Source organism: Borostomias antarcticus (genome assembly GCF_949987555.1).
Source record: "Borostomias antarcticus genome assembly, contig: scaffold_60, whole genome shotgun sequence".
NCBI lineage: Eukaryota > Metazoa > Chordata > Actinopteri > Stomiiformes > Stomiidae > Borostomias > Borostomias antarcticus.
In genome coordinates, this window is record NW_028175837.1 from 1218389 (window position 1) to 1242500 (window position 24112).

The following is a 24112-nucleotide window of genomic DNA, read 5'->3' on the forward strand; positions in this document are numbered from 1 at the left end:
GGGTACTAACCTTGTCCTTCTTGTCAGGGAGGGGGTACTAACCTTGTCCTTGTTGTCAGGCAGGGGGTACTTACCTTGTCCTTGTTGTCAGGCAGGGGGTACTAACCTTGTCCTTCTTGTCGGGGAGGGGGTACTAACCTTGTCCTTCTTGTCGGGGAGGGGGTACTAACCTTGTCCTTGTTGTCAGGCAGGGGGTACTTACCTTGTCCTTGTTGTCAGGCAGGGGGTACTAACCTTGTCCTTCTTGTCGGGGAGGGGGTACTAACCTTGTCCTTGTTGTCAGGCAGGGGGTATTCCACAGTGCAGATGTCCAGCAGCAGGGAGAGGTTGGCCAGGACGTCTGTGGGGAAGGGGGTCTTGTATGTGTCCATGAAGAGCTTGGGTAGCGCGTGGGCCCACAGGCCTTGGCTGTACTTGGAGAGCAGCTCCTTCAGCTTGGCGCGCACGTCAGCCGGCACCACCACTGGGGAGGCAGGGGGGGAGGCGGGGGTGTTCCATTTGGGGGACACGGGGGTGGCGGGGGAGGTGAGGGAGGTAGGAGTGTTGGGGATGGGGGAGCAAGCCGTGGGGGTGGGTTTGGGCTGGATGGGGGGGTAGATGAGTCTGTCAGCCCTGTTGGTGCTGCCTGGCTTCTCCACCTGGAACACAGATGCACAGCTTGGGTTTACAATGAATGTGTGTTTGAGTGTAGGATACAGTAGTGTGTGTGTGTGTGTGTGTGTGTGTGTGTGTGTGTGTGTGTGTGTGAGAGAGAGAGAGAGAGAGTGAGAGAGAGAGAGTCTGTAATACTGAGAGCAGATGTGTCAGTCACCCGGTCGAACGTATATCTATGCACTGTGTGTGTTAATGAGTGGTCTGTGTGTGTGTGTGTGTGTGTGTGTGTGTGTGTGTGTGTGTGTGTGTGTGTGTGTGTGTGTGTGGCGACTCACCGAGCAGACGTGGGTCCATTTCTCCAGGTCTATCAGAGCCTGTCCATGCATCTCCTGGTTGAACCAGTCCTTGTACACGGCGGGCAGCTTGGACAGCCACAGACCGCTGCAGTACTTCATCAGCACCAGGCTGATGCGGTGCTGGACTAGCTGGGGTCGTACACACCCCTCTGAGAGTCAGGGGTAGTGGTGATGACACCCTGCTGTTCCAGCACTCTCTTCCCTACCCGAGCTTGTTAAGAAGGGAGAGGAAAAGTGTGACATGGCAAGAAGACAATGAGGTAAGTAGAGAGGGAGGGATGGAGAGAGATAGTAGTACTTTCAGCTTCACTGAAGCAGGCTAAGTCAGAGAGTGACAACCACAGCTGGCGCATCTTGCGCTAGCTGGCGCGCCATGGTAGGTGAGTTGAAAACGGCATTAACTCAACTTGAGAACTCTTGGGCGGCGGAAAACGCAAATGGAGTCGAGTCGAGTTGCTACTTTTTAGAGCTGTGGAAAAAAAACACCTTTAGGGACCATCCAGGCGATGTGGTCCTTCTCCTGGCAATCCACTGCAAAGCATTTCACCTAGAGGAAGTTGAGGAGGAAGGAAGGAGGTCAGCGATGTATACCATCTAGGAAACAGTTCAACATAAAGGGCTCTTGAAAAGGTCGAAGGTTTAATGCACCCTTACTCAATGGGTCCTCGCCAGCAAAAGTGTAAAGACAGTGCCCATGGTGAACTCGTTCACACAACTCCAAAGCTAGAAAACTGGTGTCATATCCCATTATCTTAACAGCCATAGGTAACCCTAGCTTAGGAAAAGTTAGGAGTTTCTGATCACACACCGGTAGCTAGAAGGCACTGACCTCCCCCAAGCAGTTCTCCATCCGAACCACGGAAGGCATGCTCCGTAGATAGGCCTCCAGAGACGGGTAGCCCAGCTGCTTGTGCGGGATGAATTCACCCGTCAGCGACCGGTAATCGGACTGAAGCCGGGTGATGGACACGCCGTCTTTGTTGGACTGCAGAACAGCCCGTAACAACTTCTTCAGCAAAGCGTCAAAGTCCGACATCCTGGAATAAACACCCACACGAGAGGTCATTTACCTCGGCAGGTTTTCGTTATGTATAGCCAGCAAACACGCATATGCCATTCACTCCATAGTAACGCAGGCTTGTAACCTAACGCTCTATGCTTGCTAATGGATTGTGAAATAATTTAAATCCAACAGTTGAAGTGTTCTAGGCACTTAACAATTTTCAACAATACTAGCTGTCGTACACTAGCCATACACCCAGATGCAATGTGCTGCTAGTGAATTAGCCAACAGCTAACTAACGGCTCTGGCTAACGTTAGCTTCGAGCCAAACACAGCTTTGACTGTTTATCATTGTGATCAGAGATAAAAACAATAAACCAGTATAAACTAACATTTGAACTGTAGACATGCCAGTAAACGCTAACGTTACACTGGGTTGTTGATTTTGTTTCGGTATGAGTAGCTAGGCAACGGTAGCTAGGCAACTAGTTTTTTCCCTGAGAGCAGTTGGCTGCTCAGGAGGTCACGTGCGAAAGAGCACGCGCCGTTCAAGTTCAAAATGTATATATACCTGTATTCTATTAATTATATACCTATGTTAATACACCCATGATATATACCTGTATATATTCCAGTAGCCTACAGCTAGACTGAATAAACAAACAGCCAATCAAAATGTATCAATGTTTTATTCATGTAAATAAGTACTGTACACAACAACAGACTCAAACTGCCTTTTTTAATAATACCTTAAATGTAAACAAAGAATAATAATAACATAAAAATAATTATCATGGTACATAGGACACCTCTCACCCTCTTTTTAATGAGTGATCAAGAAATGCACTGAAGTTTCAAGTGTCCATCTTATGTAGAACTCTGTCCGTATCCCAGTGCAAACATGTTAATCTTTGACATCTTCAATTCACTGTGAGGGCTGGTTTGATAAAGTGCGGAGGTGCAGGGTTTGAATTACCGGGGATGGGGGGGTCTGGGGGAGAGTACCCTGGAAAGGACTGCATTGCTATTGTTAACTCCCCCTCCACTAAAGTGTCAAAGATATACACTCAACACCCATGATTGTTTCAAAGTGTAATTCAAACCCTGACTAAGTGGGAGGGACTTGCCCCGATCTTAACCAATGAGAGGAGAGGGTGTCTGGGGTATAACCAATCAGTGGTTACAGTTAGCTGGTGTGGTCCCTCTCATTGTCCCCAATGACAGACTGGCCACTTCAGAACAGAGTTTTGGCCCTAACGTGGAATCGGACAGGGTTCTAGAACGCCCAGATGATTCTATGGGTTCTAGATTGCCAGAGGTGCCGTGAGCGAAAAGTCAAGCGTCACCGTAATTTAGTTTCGACAAACAAGCCAGCGGTTTGTCACGGTCAAGCGATGTACAAGATGTGTGGCAACAACACAGAACGTGCTATGGAGGCTGAACCACGAGCACCACGAGTTGAATGACATGAAGCCTAGAGAGACTCTAGGTTGTGTGTGTGTGTGTGTGTGTGTCAGTGCATGTGTGTGTGAAGCAGGCCGTTTGGAAAGGGTAGACAATACCCTTGGTGAAAAGACATACAGTACTGTCACTGCATTTGGCACCACTTAAATATAAATCCATACTGTACATATCCAAGTCATGTCTGTCTGTCTGACCTCCAGTTATGGCAAGATTTGTCAAGAGAATATATAAGCATTAGATTCCCTTCACATTCCCAATAGGTCACATTGACACACATTTTAGACTTTTCTTCTTTCTTTCTTTTTTTTTTTTTTTATAACAATAGGAGACCAACAACAGTAGCTACTACAAGACCTCCACTTTGCTAGCTCATCTCGTGCGCCCTCATGTGGCCAACTGGAAATCATGCAATACATAGACGATTTCAGAAACCTGTCGAAAAATGCCCGTTGTCGGTAGTTGATGTCTAGAAGACCACACATTCAGAAAATGTGAACAGATTTCTCCCAACCCAGGCTAGATGATTTTACCCCCAAACACACAGTACGGGTTTAAAAAAACCAATCCTCTGACTAAGGTGTTTTTTAAATGAACGACAGGGCTCTATAAAAGCATCTTCCTTTGTGCTTCTCAGCCCAGAATGTCCCATTGCCTCATTTTCCCCCCGTTTTTTTTGTTCTTCTTTGTGTCTCTGAGGGATTTAAAATCAGACCTTCCCTCCACAGTGCAGGACACTGTGACATCATCAACGACAACAAACTAAAACATCCATCTTTAAAAATACACAAATTCCATAGAGGGTTAGATTTTTCTTAAGATGCATATTTATAATTAAAAAAAAGGTTGTCTCATGTTGCTCGAGAAGACAAAAAACAACAACAATTGAAACCTTTCTTCAGTTTCATTGAAAAAAATGAGACCCCAAAATGTCAGAAAGGTGTGGTTTGGCAGTGAGGGAGAAGAGCTGTTTATACATGGATTATCTCATCTCTGAACCTTGTTATCTAAAGAAAACACACACAGTCAGTCACAGTGACTCCTGTGGTCGTTGATGTTGACTTTACTCAATTCTTCCTATTGAATCAACTCAAACCAGGTTGAGTGACTCAACTCAAATCTCCGACTCAACTCCACGAAGTCAAGTCAGTTCTTGCTGTTGATTCAACCCAGTTCTAGTCTGTTCAGTCAATTCAAATCAGCGATCTAGCAAGGTGTCTTCCCCGGGCTCTGCCTGGAGTGGGAGACACCGTCGTGGTAGCTAGTCGCCGACATCTGTCGCTTGCATTGATTTGCATTGAGTTTTGTTTCAGTGTTGAACATTCTGCAACTTCTTGACCTGCCCCGATGCGGGGGCTGTGCATGTGCAGTCCACTGAGAAATCACATTAATAACCATAAAAAAACAACAAAAACAGAGTAGAAAAAAACATCTTCTGTTCTGAGGTCCTCCAGAGTGGTCCGTCTGTCTGTCTGTTTATTCAGAGACCTGAGCAGATCGCCCCCTTGTGGCGACACGGAATCACACGCAGCTCTCTCTGGCCTTCTCGTCCAATAGGAAGTTGTTGAGGTGGTGGGAGACATCCACCTCTACGGCATCTCTTTTGATCATGGCAATGTCTTACAAGTGGTCCTCGTCACTTTGGTCCTTGGCAAAATTGACAAATACCTGGAGAGAGAGAAATGGAGAGAAAAAGAGAGAGAGAGAGAGAGAGAGAGCGCACACAGACCGGATTAGTTTCTGTCGACTACATGCAAGACACCCTGAAAAGACTAGGTGGCCAGCAGTACACAACGATCTAATTTGGTAAACAAATAAATGAAAGTGGACACATTAATATATATATGTCTATGGAAAAAAAAAATCCTCAAAATGGCCAGTCAAGTCAATAAGACAAAATGGCCGCCCAGATGCGTGTACTTTTCTTTTTTTTCTTCTTTTTTTTATCCTTACTTGGTCCAGAGTGGTCTGGGAGACGGAGTAGTCCTCTATGCTGAGCGCATCCTTGTTCTTGGCCAGCAGAGAGAAGATGCGAGCGAGGGACGTGTGGGCGGAGGGCAGCTGGTACTGGAGCATGTTCCGGTGCTTCTCCTTCAGCGTGCTGCCCGGCAGCTCCCGCTCGATGAAGCCCATCACAGGCCGCAGGTCGGGGTCTGGCCCCGTCACGCGCAGGATGATGGTGTAGCCGTCCCCGAACCTGACCACAGCACAGGAGCTAGCGTTAGCATTAGCCACGGTACGGCGAATAGCAGGTTAACGTCTGCATTAGCCACAATTAGCCAGTTACCAAACCTGTCACATTAGCGTTACCATAATCAATGGATACATCTATTGTCTCAAAAACTATCAGTACTGCAGATTACCTGTAAACATCATCTCCAGCTAGTGTCAACAGCCAACTGTCAGTTACAGAAAATGGAGAAGGAATCTCTTGCGTTTTTCAAACTCCAACTGACAGGATTCACCCTTGTCCCTGTATAGAGGCCAACGGTGTCGTCCAGCTGTGTGTGACTGACGTTCTCACCTGTTCTTCAAGTGCTGCACGCTGCCCAGACAGCGGAACCTGCCGTTCACCATGATGGCCATGCGCGTGCAAAGGGCCTCGCACTCCTCCATACTGAAACACACACAGCGCATCACGAGGGAGGTCCATCAGTGTCCATCCATCCATGATTATTACAGTATAGATGTTACTTTGAAGGCAAGTTGGCAAGGCAAGGCAAGGCAAGGCAAGGCAAGGCAAGTTTATTTATATAGCACATTTCAGCCACAGGGCAATTCAAGGTGCTTTACATGAGACATTAAAAGCATTAAAACAAAAAGCAAGACATTATAGACATTTAAAACAAAAGGCAGGACAAATTAAAAGCATTAAAACAAAAAGCAAGTCATTATAGATATTTAAACAAAAAGCAGGACAAATAGAATACAGGAATAAAAGTTACAGTGCAGTATACTGATAAACATAGCTCCTCTTAGAAAGCAGTGGCAAAAAGAAAAGTCTTCAGGCTTGTTTTAAAAGAACCAAGAGTTGCAGCAGACCTGCAGTTTTCTGGAAGTTTGTTCCAGATATTTGGAGCATAAAAACTGAATGCTGCTTCTCCATGTTTTGTTTTAACTCTGGGGACAGAAAGTAGACCTGTGCCAGACGACCTGAGGGGTCTGGATGGTTCATAGCATATGAGCAGATCAGAAATATATTTTGGCCCTAGGCCATTCAGTGCTTTATAAACCAACAGCAGTATTTTAAAGTAGATTCTTTGACAGACAGGAAGCCAGTGTAAAGACCTTAGTACTGGTGTGATATGCTCCACTTTCTTAGTCTTAGTGAGGACTCGAGCAGCAGCGTTCTGAATCAGCTGCAGCTGTCTGATCGATTTTTTAGAGAGACCTGTATACATGCCGTTACAGTAGTCGAGTCTACTGAAGATAAACGCATGGACAAGTTTTTCCAAATCCTTCTGGGACATAAAACCTTTGATCCTTGATATATTCTTCAGGTGATAGTAGGCTGACTTTGTAATTGACTTAATGTGGCTGTTGAAATTCAGGTCTGAGTCCATGACTACACCAAGATTTCTGGCTTCGTTTGTGGTTTTTAGCATTACTGATTGAAGTTGAGCACTGACTTTTAATCGTTCTTCTTTGGCTCCAAAGACAATTACTTCAGTTTTATTTTTGTTTAGTTGGAGAAAGTTCTGGCACATCCAATCATTGATTTGTTGAATGCACTTACTCAGCGCTTGTATGGGATTATAGTCTCCTGGTGATATAGTGATATAAATTTGTGTGTCATCTGCATAGCTATGGTAACATATTTTGTTGTTTTCCATAATTTGAGTTAGTGGGAGCATGTAAATGTTGAACAGAAGAGGCCCCAGGATGGAGCCTTGGGGAACTCCACAGGTCATTTTTGTCAGCTCAGATTTGTAATTGCCTATAGACACAAAATAATCCCTGTCCTTTAAGTACGATTCAAACCAATCTAACACTGTACCAGAAATTCCCAGCCAATTTTCCAGTCGGCCTAGTAGTATGTTGTGGTCTACCGTGTCGAACGCAGCACTGAGATCCAGTAGTACTAAGACTGAGATTTTGCCATTATCTGTGTTTAAATGGATGTCATTAAATACCTTAATTAGAGCAGTCTCGGTGCTGTGATGTGGTCGAAATCCTGACTGGAAGACATCAAAGCCATTACTTAGTGCCAGGAAGTTATTCAGTTGTTGGAAAACAACCTTTTCAATTATTTTGCTTAGAAATGGGAGGTTTGATATGGGCCTATAATTGTTCATTTGTGAGCTGTCTAGATTATTATTTTTTAAGAGTGGCTTGATGACTGCAGTTTTCAGGGTATGTGTTACGGCTCGCATGCCCTCGCCTCCACAACCGTCTCCCTCTCTCCCCTCTGGGCCCGCTGCGCGCTCGGGGCGTCCTACGCGCTCTACCGCACGTCGCATCAGCCCGGGCATACAACGCTCTGGCTCTCCGGAGTTTCCCCCCACTGCCGGGCGTTCCCCGTCTCCGGCCAGCTCCGCGGACTCGGCAGTCTCCTCCCTCTCCGGTGACGAAGAATCGGATCCCGACATGCCCAGCACATCGGCCCGTGCGCAAAGACAAGAACGGCGCGCTCGTCTCCGACGATGACGCTGGCGCGGCTCTACTCACCGGTTCCCAATTATCATCACCACACCTGTCCCTCGTTCTGCAATCACCTTCAACCTCTACAAGAACCTGGTCTACACTCCACTCATCGCCAGATCTTACCATAATACTCTTGTGGTAAAGTATAGCCTAAGCCTACAATCTCCTTACCCGTATTTTGTAGTGTTTTTTCCCGTTCCCGTTTGTGATTACTCTCACTCACCCTGCCTCCCCTCCTCATCTCTCCAGTTCCTGCCTGACCCACGTCTGTACGATTACCCCGCTCCTGCCTGACCACTGCCTGTACGACCCCGCTCCTGCCTGACCATCGCCTGTACGACAACCCCGCTCCTGCCTGAACATCGCCTGTACGACAACGCTCCTGCCTGACCATCGCCTGTACGACAACCCCGCTCCTGCCTGACCATCGCCTGTACGACAACCCCGCTCCTGCCTGACCATCGCCTGTACGACTACCACGCTCCTGCCTGACCATCGGCTGTACGACTACCACATCCCCCTTTTTGATCTTATTAAATCGCCCCTCCGGGCTTTACCGTTCCTTGCCTCCTCCTTTCCTGTTGCGCCTGGGTCCCAAACCAAACCCTCACAGTAAGATCTGGCCAGTTTGGACCCAGCCAACATGGAGGAGAGACCTGCACCTCCCGGACTACTCCAAGCCCTCCCACGGACCCAAGCTGAGCAACTGCAGCAGGTATCCGCCCAACAGCACGCCCAGGACGAGCGACTGAGGGGCCTCGCTACTCTGGTCTGCTCCCTGTCCGACCAGGTCACCGCGGTCAGTGCCCGCCAGGCTCCGTTCCTGAACCCCACCGCTCCACCAAACCGGGAGCCCCATCTCGCCTCCCCGGCCCTCTACGACGGGACGTTCACCCTCTGCCGGGAGTTCCTCATGCAGTGTGAGTACGTGTTTGACCTCCAGCCAAGCATGTACTCCACTGCGTCGGCTCGGATAGCCTACATTGCCAACCTGACCACGGGACGGGCTCGCCGTTGGGTCATGGCGGGTCGCGAGGGCGCAGCTGCCTACATGCAGGACTACACTGCCTTCGTGGCAGAATTCCGGACTGTGTTCGACCACGACGTCCACGGACAGGACGCGGACGCTGCTCTCTCCGCCCTCACCCAGGGTTCCAGCTCAGTAGCGGACTACGCCACGGAGTTCCGCATCCTCGCTGCCCGTTGCTCCTGGAACGAGTCTGCCCTATACAGCGCCTTCCGACGGGGTCTGGGGGACGCCATGAAGGACAGCCTGGCTGGAGGAGACAGACCAGCGACCCTGAACCAACTCGTCTCCCTCTCCATAGCCATAGACGAGCGCCACCGGGAACGCAGGCGCGAGCGGGCGCACCAACACCACAGCGCACCCAGACCGTCTCCGCCCCCCTCTGCCGGTCTCTCTCGGCCTGCCCCGGCCTCCCTCGCCCCCCCAAACACCGCTGGAGAGGAACCCATGCAACTGGGTTGGACCCGACTGACCCCTGCAGAGCGTGAGCACCGGGAACAGAACGGGCTATGCATATACTGCGCTAGCCCAGCGCACGCCGTCGACTCCTGTTCCTCTGCACCTCCCAGGGCGGCAAAAAGAGTAGACTCACTCGCCAGGGGTTACCGAGTGAGCCGGCTCATCCATCCCCAATCCCGGACCCGTGCCGCCAGGTTCACTGTTACCCTCGCCTGGCAGGGGCACACGCTCTCCGTCCCTGCTCTCATCGACTCCGGTGCTGACGAGAGCTTCGTGGACGTCCAGTTCGCCCACAAAGCGGCGCTCCCTATCTCCCCTCTGGAGAGGCCCCTCTCGGCTTTCGCCCTGGATGGCCATCCCATGGGTCCCATCACGCACCGGACCCTGCCCCTCACTCTCACAGTCTCGGGTAACCACGTGGAGAACGTCCGCCCCTTCGTCATCCACTCTCCCGACGCTCCGTTCATCTTAGGGAGGCCCTGGCTGGAACTCCATACCCCTCATGTCTGCTGGAGCTCGGGGCGCATCCTCGGCTGGAGCACCACCTGCCACGCCCGCTGCCTCCAAGCTGCTCAGACCTCCACTCGGGTTGACCGGCCCCGTCCCGCTCCTCCTGACCTCTCCACGGTCCCTTTGATGTACCACGACCTCGGGGAGGCCTTCAGTAAGGAGCGCGCCCGCACACTTCCCCCTCATCGACCCTACGACTGCGCCATCGAGCTCCACCCTGGCGCCCCTCTCCCAGCCAGTCGTCTCTACAACCTCTCCCTCCCGGAGAAAGCTGCCATGGACACCTACATCTCCGAGTGCTTGGCCGAGGGCCTCATCCGACCATCTCGTTCCCAGGTGGCAGCGGGGTTCTTCTTTGTAAAGAAGAAGGGAGGAGACCTGAGGCCGTGCATCGACTACAGGCTGCTCAACAACATCACGGTGAAGAATAAATACCCACTCCCCCTCATGAGCTCCAATTTTGAACCCCTCACCGGTGCCACCATCTTCACCAAGTTGGACCTCAGAAACGCTTATCACCTGGTGCGTATCCGTGAGGGGGACGAATGGAAGACCGCCTTCAAGACCTCCCGTGGCCACTACGAATACCTCGTCATGCCCTTCGGCCTCACCAACGCCCCCGCTGTCTTCCAGGCCCTGATGAACGACGTGCTCAGGGACATGCTGGACGTATTTGTGGTTCTCTACCTGGACGACATCCTTGTGTTCTCCAGGAGCGCTGAGGAGCACTTCCAACACGTCCGCATGGTAATCCAGCGTCTCCGGGAGAACCGCCTATACATCAAGGCGGAGAAGTGCACCTTTCACTCCGCGTCAGTGGAGTTCCTGGGGCTCATTGTGGAGGGAGGCCTGACGCGACCCGACCCCCGCAAAATCAAGACCGTGGTTGAATGGCCTCAACCCTCTACCCGGAGGCAACTCCAGAGCTTCCTTGGCTTCGCGAACTTTTACCGCCGTTTCATACGGGACTACAGCCGGGTAGCAGCTCCCCTCACCCACCTCACCTCATCCCTGCGTCCGTTCATCTGGACACCGGCTGCCAGCGCCGCCTTCTCTGCGCTCAAGGAGCGCTTCACCACCGCTCCGGTCCTTCTCCATCCTGACCCCTCCAGGCAGTTCGTGGTCGAGGTTGACGCATCGGACACCGGCATCGGTGCTGTTCTGTCCCAGCGGTCAGTGGAGGACCAGAAGTTGCACCCCTGTGCCTTCCTCTCCCGCCGGTTCACCCCGGCTGAGGTGAATTACGACATCGGGAACAGGGAGTTGTTGGCGGTGGTGGGGGCCTTGGAGGAGTGGCGCCATTGGCTTGAGGGCGCGGAACACACCACCCTCGTCTGGTCGGACCACAAGAACCTGACCTTCATCCGGGCGGCCAAGCGCCTCAACTCCCGCCAGGCGCGGTGGTCGCAGTTCCTGGGAAGGTTCGACTTTACCCTCACCTTCCGGCCCGGCTCCCGCAACGCCAAGGCCGACGCGCTGTCCCGCCTCCACGCGCCCGAGGCGCCCCCCGCGGAGCCTGAGACCATCCTGCCGACCTCGCGTGTCGTAGGGGTGATCACTATGAACATTGAGGCGGTGGTGAGGCAGGCCCAACGCGCCCAACCCAGTCCGGCCAACGTTCCTCCTCGCCGGCTCTTCGTGCCGGACTCGGTCCGGTCCCGGGTGCTCCAGTGGGGCCATGCCAGCCGGTTTGCGTGCCATCCCGGGGTTCACCGCACCCTCTCCTTCCTGAGCCGACGGTTCTGGTGGCCCTCCATGAGGTCCGACGTCCGGGAGTTTGTGGTCGCCTGTCCCGTCTGCTCCCGCAGCAAGGCGTCCCACCAGCCCCCGGCTGGCCTCCTGCGTCCTCTCCCGGTCCCCAGCCGTCCCTGGTCCCACATCGCCCTGGACTTCATCACCGGTCTTCCCCCCTCCAGGGGCAACACGGTCATCCTCACCGTGGTGGACCGGTTCTCCAAGGCGGTCCATCTGGTGGCGCTCCCCAAGCTCCCGTCCTCTGCGGAGACAGCTGAGCTCCTCGTCCAGCATGTCTACCGGCTCCACGGTCTCCCCGGAGACATTGTCTCGGACCGTGGGCCTCAATTCACCTCCCAAGTCTGGAGGGCCTTCTGCAAGGAGATAGGCGCCACCATCAGCCTCTCCTCTGGCTACCACCCGCAGACCAACGGCCAGGCCGAACGGGCCAACCAGAGCCTGGAGTCCGCTCTCCGCTGTGTGTCGGCTCTCCACCCCACCTCCTGGAGCAAGGACCTGCCCTGGGTCGAATACTCCCTCAATGCCCTGACCAGCGCTGCCACTGGCAGGTCTCCGTTCGAGTCATCCCTCGGGTACCAGCCCCCGCTGTTCTCTCTCCAGGAGTCGGAGGCCTCCGTCCCCTCCGTCCAGGCCCACCTCAGCCGCTGTCGCCGTGTCTGGAGGGAGGTCCGCAGGGCCCTGCTCCGCTCCAACGAGCGCTCCTGCCGCGGTGCCAACCGCCGCCGCACTCCTGCTCCGGCGTATCGGCCCGGTCAACGTGTCTACCTCTCCACTGCTGATCTTCCGCTCCAGGTCCCCTCCAAGAAGCTGGCTCCGCGCTTCGTTGGGCCCTTCGAGATCGACCGTGTCCTGAACCCGGCTGCGGTACGTCTTAAGCTCCCTGCTTCCATGCGGGTACACCCTGTATTCCATGTGTCCAAGGTCAAACCTGTCTCCTCGAGTCCTCTCATGCCTTCTGCCCCAGCTCCTCCGCCTCCCCAGATGGTCGACGGGCATCCCCAGTGGACGGTTCGGCGGCTGCTGAAGGTGCGCCGCCGGGGTCGGGGGTTCCAATACCTGGCGGATTGGGAGGGGTACGGCCCCGAGGAGTGCAGCTGGATCTCCAGGCAGCTCATTATGGACCCGTCTCTCCTCCGGGACTTCTACCGGGCCCATCCTGACGCCCCCGGTCGGTCGCCAGGTGGCTCCCCTCGGGGGGGGGGTCCTGTTACGGCTCGCATGCCCTCGCCTCCACAACCGTCTCCCTCTCTCCCCTCTGGGCCCGCTGCGCGCTCGGGGCGTCCTACGCGCTCTACCGCACGTCGCATCAGCCCGGGCATACAACGCTCTGGCTCTCCGGAGTTTCCCCCCACTGCCGGGCGTTCCCCGTCTCCGGCCAGCTCCGCGGACTCGGCAGTCTCCTCCCTCTCCGGTGACGAAGAATCGGATCCCGACATGCCCAGCACATCGGCCCGTGCGCAAAGACAAGAACGGCGCGCTCGTCTCCGACGATGACGCTGGCGCGGCTCTACTCACCGGTTCCCAATTATCATCACCACACCTGTCCCTCGTTCTGCAATCACCTTCAACCTCTACAAGAACCTGGTCTACACTCCACTCATCGCCAGATCTTACCATAATACTCTTGTGGTAAAGTATAGCCTAAGCCTACAATCTCCTTACCCGTATTTTGTAGTGTTTTTTCCCGTTCCCGTTTGTGATTACTCTCACTCACCCTGCCTCCCCTCCTCATCTCTCCAGTTCCTGCCTGACCCACGTCTGTACGATTACCCCGCTCCTGCCTGACCACCGCCTGTACGACCCCGCTCCTGCCTGACCATCGCCTGTACGACAACCCCGCTCCTGCCTGAACATCGCCTGTACGACAACGCTCCTGCCTGACCATCGCCTGTACGACGACCCCGCTCCTGCCTGAACATCGCCTGTACGACAACCCCGCTCCTGCCTGACCATCGCCTGTACGACAACCCCGCTCCTGCCTGACCATCGCCTGTACGACTACCACGCTCCTGCCTGACCATCGGCTGTACGACTACCACATCCCCCTTTTTGATCTTATTAAATCGCCCCTCCGGGCTTTACCGTTCCTTGCCTCCTCCTTTCCTGTTGCGCCTGGGTCCCAAAACCAAACCCTCACAGTATGTGGGAACACACCTGAAAGAAGAGATGTGTTTACAATTTGTAGTAAATCAGAGGCCATGCAGTTGGATACAGTTTTGAAGAAGTCTGTAGGTAGAACATCAAGGCAACAGGTGGAGGATTTCAGATATTGTATAGTGTCCCCCAGGGTTTTATGGTTGATCGGATTAAATTGTGTCATGGTACAATTATTGATTTTAAGTGGACAGTGTGACGACACATGTCCTGTACCTGGAATGGAGGCACTGACTGCTTGTCTAATTTTCTGAATTTTGTCAGTGAAGAATGAGGCAAATTCATTGCAGGCCCTGGTGGATAGAAGTTCAGAGGCTACTGACACAGGAGGGTTTGTCAGCCTATCAACAGTGGCAAACAAAGCACGCGCATTGTTATGGTTTTTGGTGATGATGTCAGAAAAGAAGGTCTGCCGTGCATTTCTCAGCTCCAGATTATAAATGCGAAGTCTCTCTTTATAGATGTCATAATGAACATGGAGATTTGTTTTTCGCCATCTGCGTTCAGATTTTCGACACTCTCTCTTTTCTATTCTGACCAGCATGGCCTTTCTCCATGGAGATCTTCTCTTACCAGAGATCACCTTCACCTTAGTGGGCGCAACGGCGTCAATAATGTTTGTAATTTTAACATTGAAATTATCTACAAGCTCGTTGACTGAGGCCATATAGAGGGCAGGTGTGGACGAGAAAGCCTGAGTAAATATCTCACTGGTGTTTTCAGTGATGCGCCGTTTTGAGATAACCTCTGTTTGAACATTTGTGTGCATGGAGATAGTACTCTCAAAGAAAACACAGGAATGATCAGAGAGCGCAACATCAGACACCTGAACCTTAGAAATATTCAGACCTTTGGTGATGATTAAGTCCAGAGTGTGCCCCTTGTTGTGTGTGGGCTCCGTCACATGCTGAGTCAGTCCATAGTTATCAAGGACACAACCTAGCTCTTTAGTCCCTCTGCCCTGAGGGTTGTCAACATGGATGTTAAAATCACCAACAATAACCACACAGTCAAAGTCAATGCAGACAGTAGACAACAGTTCAGCAAAGTCATCAAAGAAGTTTGGACAGTATTTAGGTGGCCTGTAGATGTTTAGAAATAACGCTCGGGAAAAGGAATTCAACTGAAGAGCCACATATTCAAAGGAACCAAAATTTCCATAACACATCTGCTTACATTGGAGGGAGTCATTAAACAAGATGGCTACTCCACCTCCTTTCTTATGCACTCTAGCCTCGCTCATAAAGCTGAAGTTGGGAGGAGTTGACTCAATAAGAACAGCTGCACTGTTACCTTGGTCTAGCCAAGTTTCAGTTAAAAACATAAGATCAAGATTGTGGTTGGTGATAAAATCATTGATTAAAAATGTCTTTCCTGTTAAAGATCTGACATTTAATAAAGCTAAGTTTAGTGTGCTGAGGGTATTATCTGCACATTTCTCTGTGATAGTTTGTGGCTGACGAGGAATAGATACTAAATTTGATACATTTGTAGAGCCGGTTGAGTGTTTCCTGTTACTTAGCAGATTCACCATTGTTTTTCTATTACCTATCAAGACAGGAATTGAGGAAGATACCATCACGTTGGGTCCTGGCTTGTCCTGGAAGGGGTCATGAGTGCCATTAGCCTTGTAGCCTGGACCCAGTGCATATCAGTTAGAGCTTGTTGTATTGGCCCGGCAGGGGGTAAGGGCGGTTGGGAGCGCGTAATACAGCGCGTGAAAATGCTTGCTGGTGGGTGCCGGTGAGAGGAAGCAAGTGAGAGACTCCCCCTCTTGGGGGGGTGGATCATCGCTGGTGAGTGCTAGTGGGAGGGGGGGAGTGAGAGACTCCCCCTCTTGGGGGGGTGGAGGGGGTGGATCCTCACTGGTGAGTGCTAGTGGGAGGGGGGGAGTGAGAGACTCCCGCTCTTGGGGGGGTGGATCCTCGCTGGTGAGTGCTAGTGGGAGGGGGGGAGTGAGAGACTCCCCCTCTTGGGGGGGTGGAGGGGGTGGATCCTCACTGGTGAGTGCTAGTGGGAGGGGGGGAGTGAGAGACTCCCGCTCTTGGGGGGGTGGATCCTCGCTGGTGAGTGCTAGTGGGAGGGGGGGAGTGAGAGACTTCCCCTCTTGCAGTAGCTCATCAATTTGGCTGAGCTTCAGTGTGGCAGCTTTGATGAGGCCCTTGATTGGTGAGCGGGGTGGAGGAGGGGAGGGGCATCGTTGGGTTGTTGTCGATGGGGGGTGGTGTGAAGATTCTTCTTCCTGGCGCGGGTGTCTCCCATAATCAGAGCTTTGTTGAAGCAGCTCTTCAAGGTTTCTGCCATGTTGTGATATGTCTTCCTTCTGTTTTGGTATTTCTTGTCTCTTGTCCTTGACCATGGCAGAGGGAGCAGATGGATGACGCAGAGAATAGAACAGATTGGAGATAAACAGTTTTACTCCTGACCTGTTAAGGCAGAGTCCATTTCTCTGAAAAAGATGGTATCGTTCCCAAAAAAATGGAAAATTGTCAATGTAGCGCACTGAGTGAGTGGTACAGGCAGTTGAGAGCCATGTGTTCAGTGCCAACAGTCTGCTGAATCTCTCAACCCCTCTTCTGACTGGTGGTAGAGGGCCGCTGATAAACACCTCCGCTTTCAGAGACCTGACTGTGTTCAGCAGATCAATAAAGTCTCGTTTAAGAACTTCCGACTGCTGTTGCGCAACGTCATTTGTCCCCACGTGCACAATGATGTTTTCCACAGTTGGATGTGTAACCCCGATATGCAAGATTTTTTTTGTCATGTCAGCAACCGTATCCTTGGGAAAGCAGAGTATTTTGGTGCTTTCACTGCACATGCTTCTCACATCTTTTACAGTAAAGTCACCCACAATCAGAGTTTGAGGCCCAGTCGGTAGCCTTTTACTTTCTGGTTTACTCTCAGTCCTTACCCTGCTGTGTGAAGAAGAGATGTGATCCAGGTCATCAGACAGTGGGGCAAATTTGTTCTCCAGTTGTATGGTTGATTGTCGGCGAGATCTGTTTCTGGTTCTCCCTTTTGCGGTTGTCCACGGCGGTGTCCTTCTAGGGACAGGGGTTGAAGAGGCACTCTGCCTGGATGATAATGCAGGCCAGTCAGTCTCATAGTTCTCCAGGGACGGGTCTCTGCCTTGTTCTCCCTTTTCCCTGGGAGGTGAATTTCTCTTAGGCTTTGCACCAAGAGAGTTCCAGGGAGGGTTTGTAGGTTTAGTGCCCAGTACATGGCTCTCCTGTTTCTTGGTAGTCTCCTTGGTGCTAATTAGCTCTTGTCTGGTACTGTTTTGAATCCATGGTAAGGTGGTGTCGTTCCCAGTTAGTCCATTGACGTCCACACACATCTCTAACCGGTTCATTTTTGTTTCCAGCACTGTAATCTTCTGCAGAAGTTTGTGGAAGTCATCCGCAGTTAAAGGGGGCATCTTGCTGCCGTGCTCACGTTATCGTGAGGAGATGATAAAGACGTTGAAATATGGCAACTAAATCTTCAAAAAAAAAAATATATATATTAGAGTCTTTAAAGTATCCAGGAGCCACTGCTCACAGTTTCTTATGGAAGAAAAGCAACAATATCAGCTGAAAAATGCAGAAAATGCAAACAAAGGCGAGAGCAAGCAGCAGAAGCGTCTTTGAGTGGTGTTGTTTGTGATCCCGTGTCACGGTCTAGATGTTGTGCTGTGTGGTGTTATGAGTGATCTGGGGTCACGGTCTAGATGTTGCGCTGTGTGGTGTTATAAGTGATCTGGGGTCACGGTCTAGATGTTGTGGTGTGTGGTGTTATGATTGATCTGGGGTCACGGTCTAGATGTTGCGCTGTGTGGTGTTATGAGTGATCTGGTGTCACGGTCTAGATGTTGCGCTGTGTGGTGTTATGAGTGATCTGGTGTCACGGTCTAGATGTTGCGCTGTGTGGTGTTATGAGTGATCTGGGGTCACGGTCTAGATGTTGCGTTGTGTGGTGTTATGAGTGATCTGGTGTCACGGTCTAGATGTTGCGCTGTGTGGTGTTATGAGTGATCTGGGGTCACGGTCTAGATGTTGCGCTGTGTGGTGTTATGAGTGATCTGGTGTCACGGTCTAGATGTTGCGCTGTGTGGTGTTATGAGTGATCTGGGGTCACGGTCTAGATGTTGCGTTGTGTGGTGTTATGAGTGATCTGGGGTCACGGTCTAGATGTTGCGCTGTGTGGTGTTATGAGTTAAATGGGGTCACGGTCTAGATGTTGCGCTGTGTGGTGTTATGAGTGATCTGGTGTCACGGTCTAGATGTTGTGGTGTGTGGTGTTATGAGTGATCTGGGGTCACGGTCTAGATGTTGCGCTGTGTGGTGTTATGAGTTAAATGGGGTCACGGTCTAGATGTTGCGCTGTGTGGTGTTATGAGTGATCTGGGGTCACGGTCTAGATGTTGTGGTGTGTGGTGTTATGAGTGATCTGGTGTCACGGTCTAGATGTTGTGGTGTGTGGTGTTATGAGTGATCTGGTGTCACGGTCTAGATGTTGCGCTGTGTGGTGTTATGAGTTAAATGGGGTCACGGTCTAGATGTTGCGCTGTGTGGTGTTATGAGTGATCTGGGGTCACGGTCTAGATGTTGCGCTGTGTGGTGTTATGAGTGATCTGGGGTCACGGTCTAGATGTTGCGCTGTGTGGTGTTATGAGTTAAATGGGGTCACGGTCTAGATGTTGCGCTGTGTGGTGTTATGAGTTAAATGGGGTCACGGTCTAGATGTTGCGCTGTGTGGTGTTATGAGTGATCTGGGGTCACGGTCTAGATGTTGCGTTGTGTGGTGTTATGAGTGATCTGGGGTCACGGTCTAACCTGTGAGAGGTCAGCACCACGGAGCGGCCCTCTTTGATGATGCCCAGGATGCAGTTCCACAGCGCTCGCCTGGCCTTGGGGTCCATCCCTGTGGTGGGCTCGTCCTGTCACACGCACGCGCACACACACACACACACACACACACACACACACACACACACACACACACAATCAGTCTTCAGTCTTATTCCTAAACATGACCTTTAACATTAACATTAAAAGAGGAATGTTACATTAATCCAAGATCAGCATCTCACATCAGCCTACTGTCGTTGTACAAGTGTGTGTGTGTGTGTGTCTTATCTTCTCACCAGGAAGACTACATGGGGTAGGTGAAAGGAGGTGTGTTTGTGCGTGTGCGTGCGTGTGTGTGCGCGTGTGTCTGTGTGTGTGCGTGTGTGTGCGCGTGAGCTTGCGTGAGGCTTCTCTCCTCACCAGGAAGACGACGGGAGGTCCTCCTATCAGAGCCATGGCCGTGGAGAGTTTTCTCAAGTTGCCTCCACTGTAGCACCCAGCTTCCTTGTCTACGTACTTCACTAGGCCCAGCTTACGGATGCCCCACTCTGCCACCTAGAGGACGGGAGGCCCGGGAGTTAGATTACATAGAGACTGCGGTCCCAGTGGAGAGGCACTGAATGGCCTTCATTAACACGACCTAGACTTAGAAAGTTAGGTCACACATGGTCTTGTGGAGAGTACAGGGAGGGCAGACAGGAAGGGGTTCAAACTGCTGGATGGTCATTTAAGAGCACGCTGACCACACCGACACTCACACGCACGTACTGACCTCACACACTTCCTTCTCGGGCACGCCGCGGAGGATGGCGTAGAACTCCAGGTGCTCCCTGCCTGTCAGGAGGTCGTTGATGGCGTCGAACTGGGGGCAGTAGCCCATGTTCTGGTGCACCTCGTCTATTTCTGTCAGAACACTGGAGAGACAGACAGGGGGGAGAACGGTTGGTCACAGCGTCTGTCAGCGTCTGTCAGCGTCTGTCAGTTGCAACGAACGCTGATGGAATCTTTGTGTTTTTCAAACGTCAACTGACAGGGTTGAAATGTAACTGCCGTTCCTGTGGCCTGTTCCTTCCCCCTCACCTCTTCCCTGCTAGGTAGGCCTCCCCGCTGGTCACCATGGAGTCTCCTGTCAGCATCTTGAAGGTGCTGGTCTTCCCAGCTCCGTTCACACCCAGCAGACCAAAACACTGGAGAGAGGGAGAGAGAGAGAGGGAGAGAGAGAGAGAGAGAGAGAGAGATGGGGGGGAGAGAGAGTTTGAGAGAAAACAGAGAGAGAGAAAGAAAGACAGACAGAGGGAGAGAGAGAAAGAAAGAATGCATTTTCACTGGTTATTAACTGTTTGTATACAGTATTGTCATGATTTCACCAATAATGTTATTGATTAAACAACCTTATATCAACCTTAATGTGATAGGTTAAGACTAGGTTAAGATGATGATGAGATGAGGTAGCGGATTGGCTCAATTCTGAGTCTCACCTCTCCGGGGGGAATCCCCACACACAGACGATCGACAGCCGGCTTCTGCTTACGCTTGTACACCTGGAGGAGAGCGATAAAGTTATATTCAAATTCACTGTGCATTCTATAACATCCACAACGTGAGATGTGAGGCTGTTTTCAGACTCGTCCGCACACCTTGGTCAACTGCTTGAGCTCCAAGATGTCGGAGTGACCTCCACCTCCCAGAATCCTTTGCCTCTCCCTGGCCACGTCCTCGTCCTCCTCTCCTACTGGCTTTAGGTGAGAGCTTGATGACCTGGAGGTCACAGAGGAAACCAATCAGTATTAATAATTAACTTGTTATTGATTACTGACTACGTTTTCAGTCTTCACTAGCCTAACTTAATAGCCTTAATACTGTGATTTGAACTGTTTGTAAATTGAATATTATATTCCATGGTACAAGAAAACACTCATATCTAGCTCAGCTTCCTACAACATTCCAAAGCACATCAAATTGGACAGACAGGCCAGACCGTCCAATCAGTGAGGTGGACCCGCCTACCTGGCCTTGATGCAGAAGCGGTATTGGATGAGCACGGTAATGCAGAAGAAGACCACGCCCTCCACCGCCATGGCAAACAGGTTCTTGCCCACCATGTCCCAGGCCAGCGGGGAACGGAAACGGTTCTCACCTAGAACCACAGGAACACAAGAACGCACACATGTCAGGAACACCGTGGAATTTGACCAGACTATATCCAGTGCATGTTCTGAACTTGGTGAATCAATGAATCTGATACTTGTAAAAATGAAATACAGCAAACACGTCAGCATGTCTTAGGCTAATATCCACAAAGAAATGCATTTTTTCCCCACATTCTTTCTTGACCTTAAACCTTGCTACAACACAGTGGAACCTTTCCAGACCAGATCTCTAAAAACCTCTGACCTCTTAACCTCTGACCTCTTAACCTCTGACCGAACCTGCAGCCATCAGTCAGCTCGACAGAGATTGTTCCATCTTGATGACCTCTGACCCCTCCCCCAGGTGACCACTGCTACTCACCGAAGCGCTCCAGGGCGTCGGCCATGGCCTGGTTCTTCACCATGTCGATGAGGCCCCGCCCCAGACAGAAGTGGGGGAAGATGAGGAAGACGTTCTTCAGGATGTCGTTGATGCCTCCGATCTCCTGGAGCAGGAGAATGAGAGAACAGGCTTGTTTCAGGTCATTTAGCATTATTATGTCTGACTAACTCTTAAGTCTGACTAACTCTTAAGTCTTCCTATGTAGGATGTATAAAACTAGGAAGTTCCTATGTAGGATGTATAAAACTAGGAAGTTCCTATGTAGGATGTATAAAATACTAGGAAGTTCCTATGTAGGATGTATAAAGTACCAGGAAGTCCCTACAGTGTGTAGGCCTTATAAAGTACCGTTGGTCCCTGTGAAGTGGTGGTACTAGGGGAGTCCCTGTGAAGTGGTGGTACTAGGGGAGTCCCTGTGAAGTGGTGGTACTAGGGGAGTCCCTGTGAAGTGGTAGTACTAGGGGAGTCCCTGTGAAGTGGTGGTACTAGGGGAGTCCCTGTGGAGTGGTAGTACTAGGGAGGTCCCTGTGAAGTGGTGGTACTAGGGGAGTCCCTGTGAAGTGGTGGTACTAGGGGAGTCCCTGTGGAGTGGTAGTACTAGGGAGGTCCCTGTGAAGTGGTGGTACTAGGGGAGTCCCTGTGAAGTGGTGGTACTAGGGGAGTCCCTGTGAAGTGGTGGTACTAGGGGAGTCCCTGTGAAGTGGTGGTACTAGGGGAGTCCCTGTGAAGTGGTGGTACTAGGGGAGTCCCTGTGGAGTGGTGGTACTAGGGAGGTCCCTGTGAAGTGGTGGTACTAGGGGAGTCCCTGTGAAGTGGTGGTACTAGGGGAGTCCCTGTGGAGTGGTGGTACTAGGGAGGTCCCTGTGAAGTGGTGGTACTAGGGGAGTCCCTGTGAAGTGGTGGTACTAGGGGAGTCCCTGTGAAGTGGTGGTACTAGGGGAGTCCCTGTGAAGTGGTGGTACTAGGGAGGTCCCTGTGAAGTGGTGGTACTAGGGGAGTCCCTGTGAAGTGGTGGTACTAGGGAGGTCCCTGTGGAGTGGTGGTACTAGGGGAGTCCCTGTGAAGTGGTGGTACTAGGGGAGTCCCTGTGGAGTGGTAGTACTAGGGAGGTCCCTGTGAAGTGGTGGTACTAGGGGAGTCCCTGTGAAGTGGTAGTACTAGGGGAGTCCCTGTGAAGTGGTAGTACTAGGGGAGTCCCTGTGAAGTGGTGGTACTAGGGAGGTCCCTGTGAAGTGGTGGTACTAGGGGAGTCCCTGTGAAGTGGTGGTACTAGGGGAGTCCCTGTGGAGTGGTGGTACTAGGGAGGTCCCTGTGAAGTGGTGGTACTAGGGAGGTCCCTGTGAAGTGGTAGTACTAGGGGAGTCCCTGTGAAGTGGTGGTACTAGGGGAGTCCCTGTGAAGTGGTGGTACTAGGGAGGTCCCTGTGAAGTGGTGGTACTAGGGAGGTCCCTGTGAAGTGGTGGTACTAGGGCCTTACGTTGCCCCCGAACAGCTCCAGGACGAAGGTGGAGACGGAGCCGTTGATGCCGATCAGGATGTTGACGCTGGTCAGAACCACGTAGGCCGTGCTGGGGATCTTGAAGAAGAACGAGGCCGGGTACATCAGGGGCGTGATGGACCACCTGGGAGGGAGGAACACAAATGCAAACACAAACGATTATGAGTAAACAACGAACACATACTGGTGTGTGTGTGTGTGTGTGTGTGTGTGTGAGAGAGAGAGAAAAAGGGAGAGTGTGTGTGTGCATGTGTGAGAGAGAGAGAGAGCGAGAGTGTGTGTGTGTGTGTGTGTGTGTGTATGTGTGTGTGTGTGTGAGAGAGAGAGAGAAAGAGAGAGCCAGTGTGTGTGTTTGTGTGTGAGAGAGAGAGAGAGAGCCAGTGTGTGTGTGTGTGAGAGAGAGAGAAAGAGAGAGCCATTGTGTGTGTGTGTGTATGTGTGTGTGTGTGTGTGTGTGTGTGTGTGTGAGAGAGAGAAAGAGAGAGCCAGTGTGTGTGTGTGTGTGTGAGAGAGAGAAAGAGAGAGCCAGTGGGTGTGTGTGTGTGTGCCTCACCCATAGAGCAGCAGCAGCAGGGCCAGGACAGGCAGGTTGGTGGACGACACGTAGGCCTCTTGTTGGAAACACACGAAGATGATGATGACCAGAGTGGCAGGAACAACATAGTTACACTACAGAGGAGCAGGAGAGGGGGAGAGAGAGGAGGAGAGAGAGGAGGAGAGGAGGAGAGGGGGAGAGGGAGGAGGAGAGAGAGGAGGAGAGGGGGAGAGGATGAGAGGGGGAGAGAGAGGAGGAGAGGGGGAGAGGAGGAGAGGGGGAGAGAGAGGAGGAGAGAGAGGAGGAGAGGAGGAGAGGGGGAGAGGGAGGAGGAGAGAGAGGAGGAGAGGGGGAGAGGATGAGAGGGGGAGAGAGAGGAGGAGAGGGGGAGAGAGAGGAGGAGAGGGGGAGAGGATGAGAGGAGGAGAGGGGGAGAGAGAGGAGGAGAGGGGGAGAGGAGGAGAGGGGGAGAGAGAGGGGGAGAGAGAGGAGGAGAGGAGGAGAGGGGGAGAGAGAGGGGGAGAGAGAGGAGGAGAGGAGGAGAGGGGGAGAGGGAGGAGGAGAGAGAGGAGGAGAGGGGGAGAGGAGGAGAGAGAGGAGGAGAGGGGGAGAGAGAGGAGGAGAGGGGGAGAGGATGAGAGGAGGAGAGGATGAGAGGAGGAGAGAGAGGAGGAGAGGAGGAGAGGGGGAGAGGGAGGAGGAGAGAGAGGAGGAGAGGGGGAGAGGATGAGAGGGGGAGAGAGAGAGGAGGAGAG

The 24112-nt window shown here is 52.0% G+C and overlaps 1 protein-coding gene across 1 annotated transcript in view; it reads right to left on the minus strand.

Moving 5' to 3' along the window:
* Positions 1-2623: 2623 nt before the first annotated feature.
* Positions 2624-24112, minus strand: part of LOC311329140 (phospholipid-transporting ATPase ABCA1-like) — a gene marked incomplete at its 5' end in the record, with an annotated part of 26877 nt that continues 5388 nt past the window's right edge. The window contains 13 exons of the mRNA XM_084463016.1: positions 2624-5082; positions 5368-5611; positions 5939-6031; positions 18778-18881; positions 19213-19347; positions 19565-19706; positions 19873-19979; positions 20271-20333; positions 20430-20550; positions 20800-20929; positions 21304-21427; positions 22802-22946; positions 23376-23491. Of these exons, the coding sequence (XP_084319142.1) occupies positions 5035-5082; positions 5368-5611; positions 5939-6031; positions 18778-18881; positions 19213-19347; positions 19565-19706; positions 19873-19979; positions 20271-20333; positions 20430-20550; positions 20800-20929; positions 21304-21427; positions 22802-22946; positions 23376-23491 (1572 nt within the window). The 3' untranslated portion in view covers positions 2624-5034. The remainder of the gene's footprint in view (positions 5083-5367; positions 5612-5938; positions 6032-18777; positions 18882-19212; positions 19348-19564; positions 19707-19872; positions 19980-20270; positions 20334-20429; positions 20551-20799; positions 20930-21303; positions 21428-22801; positions 22947-23375; positions 23492-24112) is intronic.